The sequence below is a fragment of the Ambystoma mexicanum genome, chromosome 6q (assembly GCF_040938575.1).
Source record: "Ambystoma mexicanum isolate Mex_15411 chromosome 6q, UKY_AmexF1_1, whole genome shotgun sequence".
NCBI lineage: Eukaryota > Metazoa > Chordata > Amphibia > Caudata > Ambystomatidae > Ambystoma > Ambystoma mexicanum.
The window spans coordinates 939,484,707-939,499,062 of NC_090937.1; the positions used below are offsets into that span (position 1 = coordinate 939,484,707).

A 14,356-nucleotide genomic window follows, 5' to 3' on the forward strand; every position below is an offset into this window, starting at 1 on the left:
TCCAGTAGTATTAGCTATCATTAATGATGGCTCAAAAAATCTTTCTAGCTCCATGATGGCACAGCTATATATGTATTAAAAAACAAATATGCAATAGATCCATGCAAGTTGTTTTGGACATTGTCAGCTAAATAACATATCTATTCATAATTGACTTACATGTGTGACTGAGCAGGCACCAATGATCTATGTACTCATGCCGTGGAAGACTGCTTCCTATACACTGGAATTAGCATACTTGTTAATTCCCACCACAGTATCTTAACTCATTATCTAATGTGTAGCACTTGGAATCCAATGTTAGTGTCTCTCATACTAAAATGTTTATGGTCATCATTGCACCGACAATGACCCCAATTGCTTTTCAATTTCAACTATGCGCAGATGATAGATGATGAATATAAGATTCTGGAAGCACAATGTTTAACACTTGATGCTGACGAAGTGTGGAACTCCGAAATGTGTAGAGCTCCAAACCTTACTTCTGATAATAGTTTGTTAGATTAAAATTATTTGGTATTTTTGACACTTTTGTCTCTTACAACTTGTTCTTAAAAAAGTATCTACATTACCATGTATGATTGACTGTTGATTCAGTACAGTGCAGGGGACACAAGGGTCCTCAAATATAGGACTCTTTCCTTATTGTATTAGTCTACCTTGTGCCAGGTTTGTTCCTCTCTGTCCTGCACCCAGAGTTGATGTAACACATATTAGCTCTCCTTTTACAAGAACTCTTCCACACATGTGTGCACTGATAGTCTATATTGCATTTTTATGAATGTGGCTTTTGCCACTTCTTAAAGGCTAGTGCCAACACATGCTTCTGTAGGGTGATGCTTTACCATCAAGCGGACTGTAATACTATACCTTCAACCAGACCACTACCTTCCAGTTGGGTCCCTGGGAGCGTAGATATTCCCAAAATGGTACCCATGCTGGGCATGCTGTGGTGGAATCAAGCATACTCTCCCTCCTCTCCCTCTTAGAGGCTGAACCAGCTCATCCTGAAAGGTCTCTGAGTAGGCTCAGGTGCTCCACAGACATTAACTGGGTGACGGGGTCCCACAGGGGAAACAAAAACAATGGTGGACTCACCAGAGTCAGCAAAGGAAGGGGCTGGAGTATGCTGCATAGGCTGGAGATATGTGTAGGTGGCATGACTTTGCATATGACAGACATCGAGGAGCCTTGCCATTTACTGTGACCCTTAAGCCCCATTAAGCTGACAAACATGTCCTCACAAGTTTGTCTAGTGCTCTGAGATTGAGATAAAGAGACCACTGTAGTGGGAGATGAATGGATGCCAGGGACCTAAATCAGGTGTCAAACAGTCACCCACCATGGGTCAAAGTAAGCCATACACCACATGATCTGGGAAGAGGACCACTCTACTCTACTAGAGCCATGTCTAGGCATAGTATGAGACAGCCAGACCAGGGTACTAGCTCTGTTGCAGGGTACTGTGTCCTGCCGTAATCTGAAAAGGAGAGGAGTCACAAGACAACGGGTCTGAATTGAAGGAGTTACTTTCTGTGACCGTGTGGAGTCTGCCCATCATTTTGTTTGTGCCATGTGGCACAGTTTGCAGTTTACAGGGAAAGTGTCAGGCGCAGAGCCGTTGCAAGTGTGGGAATGCTCCTGTCAGTAACCTTTGGGACCTCGAGGAGAGCCTCAGAAGGCTTTACGCCTTTGGGCCATGAAGCTGCAGTCCTCAAATTTATAGGCACCCACTTCAGGCCTAGATTTGGTAACAACATTTTAGCCCCTCACCACAGCCAGTAACAGCCTATAGGCCTCAGGGGAGTGACTCGTATGGTGGTTGCCTTCCCAGCAAAGGACTTGGCCTCCTGGGGTGCAAAGGGGTACTCACCTTGGCCATCTTGGTCTTTTCTCTGGTGCAGTCCTTCGGGTTATCTGGAAGGGAACTGGAGACAATTCCCCTCCAGCGCTGCAGTCAGTTGTTTAAATCCTTTTGATACAAGCGTGTCGCAGGCTGCACAAGCGTCCAACTGTAAATTGGCCACAAGGTGCTCCTGACAAAGAGCCTGCAGGTCCAGCACCAGGAAGAGGCTCTTGCAGGAGGCACACAGAACCTTGTGGACACCGATATGTGCCATGAGTCTGAAGGTACCAGAGAGAGAGAAGGACCCTTTCCGTCCACGCAGAAAGGGATTGACTGATGGACAGAGCAAAGCTCCATGGCCACAACCGCGTTTTCCTTTAAAAGTAAAGGTGAAGGCATTGTGATGCAAATGGCTCTGGTCACATCCCCAATGAGCAGATGCCTATACACTATGAAGGATAGGGGCTAGCATGTAGGGGGGGGGGGGCGGAGAATAAAATGAGACAGCTGGGAAACAAAACTTTAGAGCATGAAAAAATATAAATTTTTTATTTGCAGTTTGCTGAAAGTCGCACTACATGATTTGGTAATGCATCTAAAGTGGTGACAATGTGCTTATACAAATGAGCTTCATATGATTGAGAAAAAGCAGAAGATAAGATACAAAACAAGCCAGTGAGGAACGCATGATGAAATCTGTGATAAAACAGTTCTATAGAGAGAAGCAGAACCGTTTTATAATTAGCAACTAGTATGTCCATCTTAGCCCATCAGAAAGCTTAGAACACCAGCTACATCAGATATCCTACACTCTAAACGTTCAGACATCCACTTCCTTCCACACCTCCCTTTTGTGACCTGCTCCTCCAGTCTTTCTTTCAGGTAAAACTTGTGTTTCTCTCTCTGGCTTTCTTCCTCTGCATTATCCCTCCTTCTGGTCTTCATCTTCTCCGACCTCCCTTTCATTTTTCCATGGCAGCCATTCTTTTAACTTGAAAGGTCCGGTGGCTTTAGCCTTAAAACCCACTGCAGTGCTTTGTTTGAGCCTATTTGAGCATTACGGGCAACCAGCGTGCATGTTCATTTACAAAATAAAATGTTTTTATAAATAGCAAGTAGACCTTAAACCATCTGAGGAGTACACACTTTTAGTCATCAACCTATAGGCTTAGTGTGAGTCTTGAATATATAACAGTAACCCAATGAGAATAACATCCCTGAGCACAGTAGTAGAATAAATACTGTTTTCTCCATGTAGATCACTGGTCTTTTTGTCTTTGTTTGGCATGATCTTTCCAATAACAATCATACGTCCTGTGAGGCCCTACCATGGCATCTTTGTACTACAGGTGTATGGTATCTTTCAGAAATTCACTAAAATAGAAGCATTTTCACAAATGACATAGAACATTTGGAGTCCAGAAGGAAGTTCAATGCAGCCTATATAAAATACAGTGGTTTGCTACTACTGAAAAACAGTAACTGGGTGATGATTTTAATACACAGGACAGTGACACATTTCAGCAGGTAGACTAAAGAAGAAATAAGTAAATTGTGATTACAAGCAATAGGACAGAGAATACAAATCTAGGTTTGCAGATGTTCAAAAATACTTGATTTGGAGTTGGAAAGGGTCTGAAGAGAGGCTTTTATTAAAACGTTAACTGCAGTCCACCACTTTCTCTACTGCTTGATGTACTGAAGATGTGTAAACCATAAAATGAAATTGATTGAATCCTGGAGCTTTACTGCAGGCAGCGCCTAAAATAAAGAAACGATTTGGTCAACAAGTTGTCAGTGTAGATTGATGCTGCTTTTATGTTGAGGACTCAATCTTTAATAGCACCAAAGCAGCAAGACATTTCCTTTTACAATCTATTTACCCCAAAGTCGGGAATGCAGTACTTTTCTTTCAAGTGAAAACTGAAATGTGCCGTGATCCATTCAGCATTTACTTGTGTGTGTGAGGTGTGCACCTAAGACTTTTGAAGTACAACTTAAAAGTTTGCAAGATAAATTAGGGTAAGTATCTCCTGATGAGAAGCAATGAGATCACCTCAATCTAATCCAACACTGAAATGTGTGAAGTAAAAGAACAAAGCAGCAGCTTGTCTAATAAGCAGCACTGACCAGAAAAGTGTATTCTCTAAGGATCTAAGCTTCACTAATGAGACAGTTGGCATAATGTCAGTTTTCAGATCGTCATAAAGATACATGATTCAATGTATGGTTCCTATGTGGACTTAAAACAAGTTTGGACATTATGTCCTTTGAATGATAAGAACCAATCACATTACATTCTGTGCTACAATTATTTTATACCAGATTGCTACTTGCACACGATCCAATTTACACATTCCGCATAATAGGCGACATTAACAACCTCTGCACACAAAACCATTCACAGACTAGCTATGGCAAACCCATTCGTTTTAGCAGATGCACAGGCATTGATCAGGTACAGGCATCATATGATAAGGTACTCGCTCCATTTCCAGGATCTGATACGAAAAGCAATTTCAAATGATGTCTGCAGGTTTGGATAACCATGATGCGTCCAAAACAATAGAGATACCTTGAATAAGGACCCTTTCCTAAGGAAGGCCCCTGTCTTTGCTTGCCTCCTTCCATTCCCCCAATCCAAGAAGCAGCATCGTGGGAGAGATCCTTCATCTTAGATCTTCATCCTGTGCTGCAGGAGCAGTGCAGGCATCTCCGTCAATAATGTAAGCCCAGATGGGCTTTAACATGCAAGTTCTGGCAAAATTTTGAGCATCCAGCGCTCCACACATCCTATATTTTGCTGGCGATCTCGTGAATCCTACATGTTTCTGCAAAAGTCGTTAGCTATACGTTTTCAAGGTGTATAACCTTGCTGGGCCATTTGGGCCGTTTGATTTCAGCAACTCGAATCACCTCCAATATGGCTACCGCTTCTTTGTGTAGAGCAGTGTTCCCACAGCCATCACAGCTGCTTCATCGATTGGCCAGCCCACACCAAAAGAACCAATCCTGGGAGCGGCAGGCCGGCCCCCTCACAATGGACCTTTCCGAAGGTCCCCGTCTGTGCCTGCCCGGTTCTGGCGGGCTGGAAACGCTCCCCATCCCTCATCTTCTCCCCTGCAGCACCTCACGCTCCATCACCTCCCACCCCATGGAACAATCCCCCAGCATGCAGCTGGCTACTCCAAGAACATGCGTCTCTCCTGGAGCCTTGTCCTCCCATTGCAGAGCACCTGTGAGTTATGTTCTGACTACCTGATGTCTATTCACTAACTCAGCCATGTTGAATTGAGCTGTGCCAAAGCCAATTTTCTGCTATTTTGCCTATGCCTTCTATACCTCCTTTATTTTACTGCATTTGTGTGCTGTTTGAGAAGTTTCGAATCTAGGCGTGTTTAACAAATGCACAACCAATTTTGCACCCAAGTGTTTCTACTGCATCGTTTTGCTCTCCTTTTCGGCTACTAGGCCGCCTGGTGAGTTTGTGCTCATGCCATACAGTCTTTATCCTCCATCCTTATCTCTCCGGCATCCCTAAGGCACTCACTATCTTGCTTATTTATTCTAACTGCTTTACAATCACCTATCCTCCTCCTCACATGAAGTCTGGAAGGAAAACATTAGAAAAAAAAGGAGTTCCTGACCACCAACCCTGGTCTACCCATTGCAGACTCCTTAGTCAGCGCAATTTACAGACAGATTGTCACTGATATCCTCTTTTCTGTCCCCTCTCCAGATCTATGGACCCCTAATCTTACCATTTCTCCTTTCTTATCCTCACCCATTAATGGTGGCACTAAATGGGAAGTACTCTTGACAGGCTTCTAATCATCCAGGTGTATCATTAATGTTGATTGCAATGGCACCATCATGGCTCAGGGACCGCAAACCAACCTCCTCCTCTTCTTTGACTGGCACCTGCCATCCCTCATCAACTTCCTTCCTGCACCACCTCCTCTTTCCCTGTCCCTTTTCCCCCCTCCTCCAAATGGTGTACCACACCCCTGTACCCCTCCTCGGAAAACCTTCAAAGGCAGAGACCTGCTTCATCTGGTCACGGTTAATGCTCGCTTTGCTATCAAACACTCTGCTGACATCTGCCTCCTCCTTGAAGGCATAGACCTCTATATCTTCGCTCTTACTGAGACGTGGTTCGATGCCAACTCATAACGCCCTTCTCCCTGATGGCTACAAGATCATCTCTAAGCCCGCCCTAACCGTTCTGGTGGTGGGGATGCCCTGATCTTCCCCGAGTGGGTCCCTTCTTCCCTAGTACCCACCCAACCATACTCTTCCTCGCAGAGCCTGGTCTGCAAGCTGGTCATCTCTCCTACCTCCTCCCTGAGCATTGCCACTGGCCTATCACCCTGTTCCTCTCTGAATGGGCCGAGTTCTCCCTTCTCTCTCCTGACATCTTCCTCTAAACTCCTTCTAATGGGTGACTTAAACATCCGCCTTTACTTCTCAAGCACAGCGTCCACTCTCTTTCAAGACCTATGCACCTCGCTCTCCCTCTCCATGCTCCCCTCTGGTCCTACCCATTTGGCTGGACACACTCTTGATGCCTCTATCCACACATATCTGTCGCTCTCTACCCCCCCCTCGCCACCCCGCTCTCCTGGTCAGACCACTCCCTCCTCTCCTCCGACATGGGTTCTTTCAACCCTCTGACCACACCTCCCCCAGCTCTGCCAACCTCATTCACGGAAATTTGCCCAATGAAATAAGTGCCAGTTGCTGCCTTTGCATCCGCCTTCATCTCACCCCCTCCTACCACTGCAGACTCTACCTTTGATTCTACCCTCAGCAACCTCCATCTCGCCATCTTTAATACTCTCAACATTCTTGCCCCAGTCATGAGGATCCGCCTGAACCATGCCACGAAGTTTAACACTTGGTACGACTCCGATCTAGCAGCGCAAATGCAGAGCTGCAGAACGGAAGTGTCAGACCACAGGCTCATTCTCTGACAAATCGGCCTGTCACCTTCTCCAAAGGCAATATTGTCTCACCATTCATTGTAAGAAGAGGACCCACATCCTGGCCTTTGTCTCTGCAGCATCCAACAACCCGGCTGAACTCTTTAAAATCTGCAAGGAACTAGCCAATTCTTCTGCAGTCTCTACCTCGCCTCTTCCCTCTCAGGCCCTCTGCACTGCACTGGCCACCCACTTCACTGCAAAAACTCAGGATATCCTGAGCACTCTTTCTTCCTCCCCTTCCCACCCTTCTCCTTCCACCCCCCTGGCCTCCTAACCTCGCTCAGCCTTTCCCATCACATCAGACAAGGTCACTAGGGTTGTCCACTCTATGAAGGTCTCCGCCAAACAGGTCTCTCCCTGCTCTTCCAGAACTATTAAGGACAACATCGGCTTCCTTGCCCCTGCACTTGCTAAATCAGAAGGATGTACATTGCACAGTGCAGAATTGATTTACATATCTGCAGTGTTTTTTAAGAGGTAGCACTAGACCTGCACAAAATAGGGAGGGGCAGCTGTATACTCTAATCTCCATTTTCTTCAAGTAAAAAATATAATCTCCACTTTCTTCAAGTAAAAAATATGACAAGTTAGCAACGCAGTGCCAGTTTACACTATGCCGAAATGGAACAGGCGTTTCACGTTCCAATATGACACTTTTGCACAGTAAAGCCAGAAGCTATAATGCCCTTACCCAGGACATTAGTGACATATTCCATTATACCCAGTTTGCATAGCAGTTCCAGATTTCACCAAGAGACGTTAACACAGCAATGCAGGCTTCTTTATACTCAATAAGCACAGTAAGGTTGGACACTAATAGTCATGGTTAGCACATCAGTACGGTATTTTGCACTGTCCACTTGGCAAAGCCAGGAAAGATTATATGGGCAGATTTCATTATGCCCACTTACCACAGCAGGGCAACATGTTTATCCAGTGAGCACAGGTGTGTCAGTTTCAATATACCCAACAAACACAGAATTACTAAGTTTCTCAAAAGTGAATAGGGAACTGAAGAGTTGTAAAAGGAGAGTAATTCATAGAGAAGAAAGTGTACTGGTTTAAGCTGTGTGCGCACAACAAAGAGCATCAATGCTACAAATGTTGGGCCATATTGACAAACAGGAAATAATTCCCAAATGCAGATGGTTTGCAGGAGACTGCAATCAGAAATGTTTTTCCAAGTTTCATGTGATGACAACTGCTGTAGACAGGCAATCCTCCACCGTTCCTACACTCCATCTGCCTCACAAGACCATATCACTGACTCTCCACCCAATCAATTTTAAATTTCCACACTGTAAGAAAGCATCCTGCTGCACAAAAACATGGCATGAATATGACGGATGTACACGGAGAGCACCGATAGGTTGTGATAGGTTCACCCACAAGCTTATCAGCCATGGTCAAAGAGTGAGCATCTGTCTTGTGATAGTTTAAGCATATGTAGTGAAGACAGAGTCTCAATTACTTAGTTCCCTTTATAGGTAGCAGAACAACAGGACGGGACCAAGCACCACTAGTGGCTGAATCACATCGAAGATCCAATATCCTTGCCACTATAGCCTTGATGTGGTGTCTTAATCAGGCATACTCTAAGTTCTAGTTGTTACAGGCACACTATTATGCAGTGTTTAGGTCATGCTTGCACCTTAGGGAAAGACCTTAGGTCAGTGAAAACAGGGAGACAATGTTTCAACAAAGCTTTGCATCACTTCCGTTTATTAAATGTTTGCTGTGGTGACGAATATCCATTCACTGAACTATCTTTGTGCTTGCTCTGAATGAGGTCTAGGATGCATTTATGTTCTCTCCCTACTCCCGATATAAAGCCAAGGGAAAACTAGCCATCTCCACACATTTAGGTAAGGTTTGTGCCTATTGATGTGGAAAACAAAAGGAGCCTTCTTAGGGACACTGATAGAAATATAGTTCCCTTACCCTAGTGAGGAAACCACCATGCATGGACAATTGCAGCTCCCTTACAAAGGTTTGGTTGTGGTAGACTCCATCACCACAACTTCTTGTCCGAGTATAACCCAAGAAACCTTCTGATTATACCAGTTTTTGATTACAGTTTGCTCTAGCCAAAATCTTTGCCATCCTCTTCCGGTGTCCTCGGACAATCAAGGGGGTACTTAAAACCTCAATTGACGAAGGAAAAAACGGCCTCTTACAGGATGACTAAAGAGTATTTCAAAAGGACTGAAGCAAAGTCTAGCCTGAGGAACCTCTCTACAAGCAAATATGAGGTATGGTAGAATGAGGTCCCATGTTCTTTTTCCGAGGGGCTCTTCCAAACCATGTTGGATGCTTTTTTTAAGCCTTTCCACCAGACCATTGGTATGAGGTTGGAAGACAATCGATAACTTCTATGTAATACCACACTACTGCCACATCGATTTTACATAGTGAGACCTGAAATTGGTTCCCTTGTCGGACATCCTCCTTTGCAAAACCTAACCTGGTAAAAAATACCAAGGAGTTCCATAGATATTGCTTTGACACTGGTAGCCCTCATAATTATGGTGAACGGATAACTGGCTGTATGGTTTAGGTGACCTGAAGTGTAATGTGCTAAGGGTTGACTTAAAACCCACCTAAAAATTGAACTGAAAGAAGTTTAAAAAGGCAGCTGCTAAAATGGTTTGTGATTTTGGTATCCCCCTTGCTTAGAACATGTCTTCCACATTTACTCTATTTACTTTGTCAGACATTTACTTCATCATGGATTGACTTCATCTTATCTTTGCATCTTCACATTTTCAAGGTGGCAATGGATATTTTAAGGATAGTTGTAGGGTTGGGGTCCAGGTGGGGGCATGGTGAAGAATATGGGTTAGAAAAGAAGGTGGGTACAGGGTGTCTCCTCCTGTAATGACTAAGATACCGTTAGAAGAAGTGAGACATGAAGAGGTCAAAGTGACTGTATGGGTGAGTAAATGAAGAAGAGGTAAAACTATACATCAGATAATTTTACCAAAAACAGCAGTGGTTGTCTAGGAGTTCGTAACCTGTGCTATGTGATCAGTGGACATACTATCGGAACCCCCCATTGGGCATCGTGTTACTTAGAAAGTCTTCCTCCAGCTAGTACGGGAGCGCACGAAACCCCAGGCCAATTGCTACTCCAAATGTGCCCAAGCTTTGTCCCCCTACTGTATGGCCCATGATGCCTTAGACTATGAGGAGACGGAGTCTGTCCAATGTACTCAGAGTGGTGGGAGAGCAGGGGAGGATATTGATAGAGGTAGGACAGTAGTGGAGTAGATGTCGAAGAGGCGGCATAACTGGAGTATCATTCTCAAATATATTGCAAAACCTACTTGTAAGTAAGGCATTCAAATTATGTACGAAGCAGGGGTTTATAAGGACAACTGGGTGATTAGAGTTGTGAACGGCATACACACCTGGTATGCAAACTCTTACATATAGATTGGCAAAAGTCAGTTTGGAACAGGTGGTTCTATATAGACAGTAATATACTAAACTCATGCATTCACTGCAGGTACATAGATCATGACCACAATACCAAAACAAGGCCTCAAGTAGCTATGCATTCAATGCACACATATATACACCTTTCTAAAGAGACTAGAAAAAGCTCGTTTATTGACAATATAAATACATATACTAAGGTTTGATGTATGGTGAAATGCCCATCAAGTCAAATAAAAAGCCAGCATTTATCTTTCAGTAATTGAAAGGCCCAAAAGGTTATTTTTTATTTGCGCGACACATAGCCAGGAAATACCCAGTTTAATAAAATCCCTTTCTGTAATCTTATGGACCGATTAGGCTAAGCAGATGGAACATAGTACAAGAATCTCTATGTCGATGGATTAGGGTAGGGCAAGGACACGATTAATATAGGGAAATTCTTTATATCGAATAAGAAATTGCAGACACGACAATGGAATACCGTCAAGTGTCTGATTAGGTAATTATGTAAGGACATTTTTGATAAATAAAATAACCAATAAACAAGTTACTGCAACCAGGTCAGTGCCCGGTGAAGAAATGTAAGCCTCAGCAATTGGCACTGAAGATTACATTTAATGAGCACCAAAAACAGTATAAAAAGGGGGCATAAGATTAGTTGAGCGCAGTCTCAGAACAGCCCAAGACGGATGAGGTCCTCCTTCTGACCCTCCACAGGAGACAATACATGACAGCACATTTTTGGGCAGCACCACATGTTAAAGTATTCAAAATGTAGTGCAACTCCCTGCGATCAGACCAAGAAATTACAACACGCTAGGGAAAAAGGCTAGGTGCACCCTTTTTCGAGAAAGACGAGTGTGTTATTTTGTGTACAAAAGAAAAAGGTGACTAGGTATTACAAATCCAATGCCAAAGAGCTCTCTGATGACTTTCATACAGAATTCAGGTTTTAAACACACAAATCGTCACTCATGATGCACTTGATCTACAGTGTTAATCCCCCACCCTCATTGGCTATAGCCTATATACATGCTAACAATTACATATAGCCCATCCTCCGATTGGTTCCACTGTCTTCTCGCTACTCTTCACCATACACGAGTAATGTCCTTGTCCATCATGCAATGCTAAAAAGCAACTGACTAGCATTTAGCACGACCCTACCTTCAATCCTAACCACATGACATACACCTGGTTATCAACGTGAACTCAGTGGGCAACTTCGAGGTCAGCCTGGTCCTTGTGTAAAAAGCAGGCCTTTTCTCATCATAGACATGTTGGTGCCCCCAGCATGCCCTCATATAGCACAAAACCTCACTTTACTGCAAGGGGAGTAGCATATACTACAGTGTAAGGACCATTGTAACAAGGTTCACTCCACCTGCACATTATATTTTTAATATAAACCTTATCATTAGGGAACAGCTGAAACTGTGGTGAGCTCGCAGGTTCCGGTGCAGCGCTGTTGTCGACATCTTCTGGCAGTCTGGGAGTAATCTGTTGAGAAAGGCATTTAATACACTCTATTAACTGTGTTAAATACGAATGGAGTTCATCCCCCAGAATTGATGCAGCCTTGCGAGCATCTGAGTCACTCCGCACAGGAGTCAGTGGCGTGTGCATACGCCCCCCAGTCACAATCTCATGGGGGGAGCGGTGATGGTCCCTACAGGGCTGCGTCCTTAAAATGAAAAAAAGCCTAGGGGAGAAAATGCACCCAGTTCCTTTTCAGTGTTGCACATAATTTTGACAGTATTAAGCAGACCGTTCATCCTCTCCACAATCGTGTTGGCTTAAGGGTGATAAATGTAACATAGCTTGAGTTTTATTCATAAAAGTGCTGCAATTTCTTTAAACTCATTAAAGAAGTGGGTGCCATTGTCGCTCCTACAGGTATCGCAAACTCCCCATCGGGGAAACACTTCTCTCACCAATAACTTGGCAGCAGATTTGGCATCAGGATGTGGACACAGACCAGCCTCAATCCAACAGGAGCAAAGACAAGCAACCACTATCAAGTAACAGAAGAAATTACACCTCTCTCCCATGAGATCTATGTGCAAATCACGAAATGGGCCAATTGGGCATGGCAGAGTACCTCTTAATGTCTTCAAAGTTGGTCCTGTATTGTAGGTCTGGCACACTACACAGTTGGATGTGAACAGGAATAACAATTCCTGGATATTAGGCACATGCCAATCTTCCTGAATGTCTGCTGCAATATGTTGTTTAGATACATGGGCGGGGTAGTGGAGCTGGTCGAACGCCACAAAGCCAACGCTTGAGGCATCACAACCTTCCCAATACTCATCTGTCTCCAAAGTCAGTCGGGAACTGCACACACCCTCTTATGCCACACTAGTTTTTCACTTTGCAGGGCTAGGCCTTGTATCTCAAACATTTCTGTAACAGGGAGGGCTGTGTATGGAACCTGTAACTGTAACTGCATGTTCACAAACGCTGGATGTTCACTTATATCTGCTATTGGCAAATAAGCGGCATGTTTCGCTGCAGTATCTGCCGCTTTGTTCCCGAGGGAGACCGAAGTCTACGCCACTTGTGTGGGTGGCACACTTTACTATTACGGCAAGCATAGGTTGCACAAGCGCAGCAATCAGTTTTTCTCACAAAGCTGTATGCTGTCCAGGGAATCCATCTGCTCTGCAAAACCCTCTTCTCATCCATCTCAACAGCCCTGAATGAACAGTTGCAATGTACGCTGAGTCCAGATATATTGTTACTCACCACTCCTGTGCTGCCTCAAGCGCTTCAATGAGGGCAATTAGTCCTGCTTCTTGTGTTGAATAATGTCCTGGCAGCCTCCGCTGCAAGACAACCTCCTTCTCCATCAACCAAACGCACCACTGCCATCCCGGTATGTCTCTAACCTGCCTCCTGGTAAATAGTTGAAGATCTGTCAACAAAGTACGCTTCTCCCTCATCTAAAGCATAATAGAATATCATCCTATAGACTTTCATTTGTGACAGTCATGCATCTCGTCATCATCAGTAATAGGTTCAGTCAAAAAGGTAGCTGGGTTCACTGTCTTACAACAAACAATGTGACTAGACAGACTTGAGAGTATTACGTTGTATGGAGAAGCCCTTTGTGTAGTCAGGGTTGATTTGGACCGCTCTAGTATTGCAAAAACCACATGCTCCACATACAATGTTAGCGAACATACCATGACCACAGTCACAGACTTCTCAATAGCAAAGGCAGCAGCAAAAGCAGCAAACACTACTTTGCACGGAAACAGCCCGTGCATGACAGAATCTAACATGCCACTGTAATAGGCCAAAGGTTCATGCCCCCATTGTGCTGCATTGTGTCAGCACGGCAGTCATTTGGCCATCAGAATGTGAAAAGAGATAAAACTCTTGCGTATAATCGGGAGTAGCCAATATTGGGGTGGTAGAAATAACATGTAAGCTCCTGAAACTTAGTAACCATTTCATCTATCAATTGATAGTATTTTTTGTCCACTGAGCTTCTTAGAAGGCCTAGATCAATGGTTTATTGTAAGACGTGTAATCAAAAATCCATGCTCTACAAGAATTACATAACCTGGGAAATGTCTGCATATCCTTTATGGTCACTGGTTGGGATGTGGCACGTACTGCTGGTGCACATTCTGGAGTTACTCTTTTACCATTCACTGAAATCAACTTTCCTAATCCAACACCTCTTGTTGACAATATTGTAATTTTGTTCGATCCACCTTGTACCCTTTGTCAACTAAAAATTGTAACAAGGCCATAGAGTCCTCCCTGCATTGATGTTCCGTACTGGTAGAAACAAGTCATCTGCATATTGAATGATGGTACTAGGGTCAGCGATGTTACCCAGATCTTCATGTAGCACGCTATTAAAAATACTTGGGGATTCGCATTACCCTTGAGGAAGCCTAGTATGTTGAAATTGGCTCCCAGCAAACAAACACACAGATAACTTGAATCAGGATGCAAGGGTACTGAGAAAAAGCATTTTTCAGGTCCACTACAGTAAAGTGGGTGGCTTCAACTGGTATATTGCACAATGAAGTAGCAGGACTCGGAACCACTCGGAACTCTGCCTGTA

The 14,356-nt window shown here is 44.1% G+C and overlaps 1 protein-coding gene across 2 annotated transcripts in view; it reads right to left on the minus strand.

Moving 5' to 3' along the window:
* Window positions 1-2,367: 2,367 nt before the first annotated feature.
* AGA (aspartylglucosaminidase) overlaps window positions 2,368-14,356 on the minus strand; it is a 339,637-nt gene continuing 327,648 nt past the window's right edge. For both annotated transcript variants that reach the window (XM_069631452.1, XM_069631451.1), the window contains one exon: window positions 2,368-3,607. In XM_069631452.1, coding sequence (XP_069487553.1) covers window positions 3,507-3,607 — 101 coding nt within the window. In that variant the 3' untranslated portion in view covers window positions 2,368-3,506. The remainder of the gene's footprint in view (window positions 3,608-14,356) is intronic.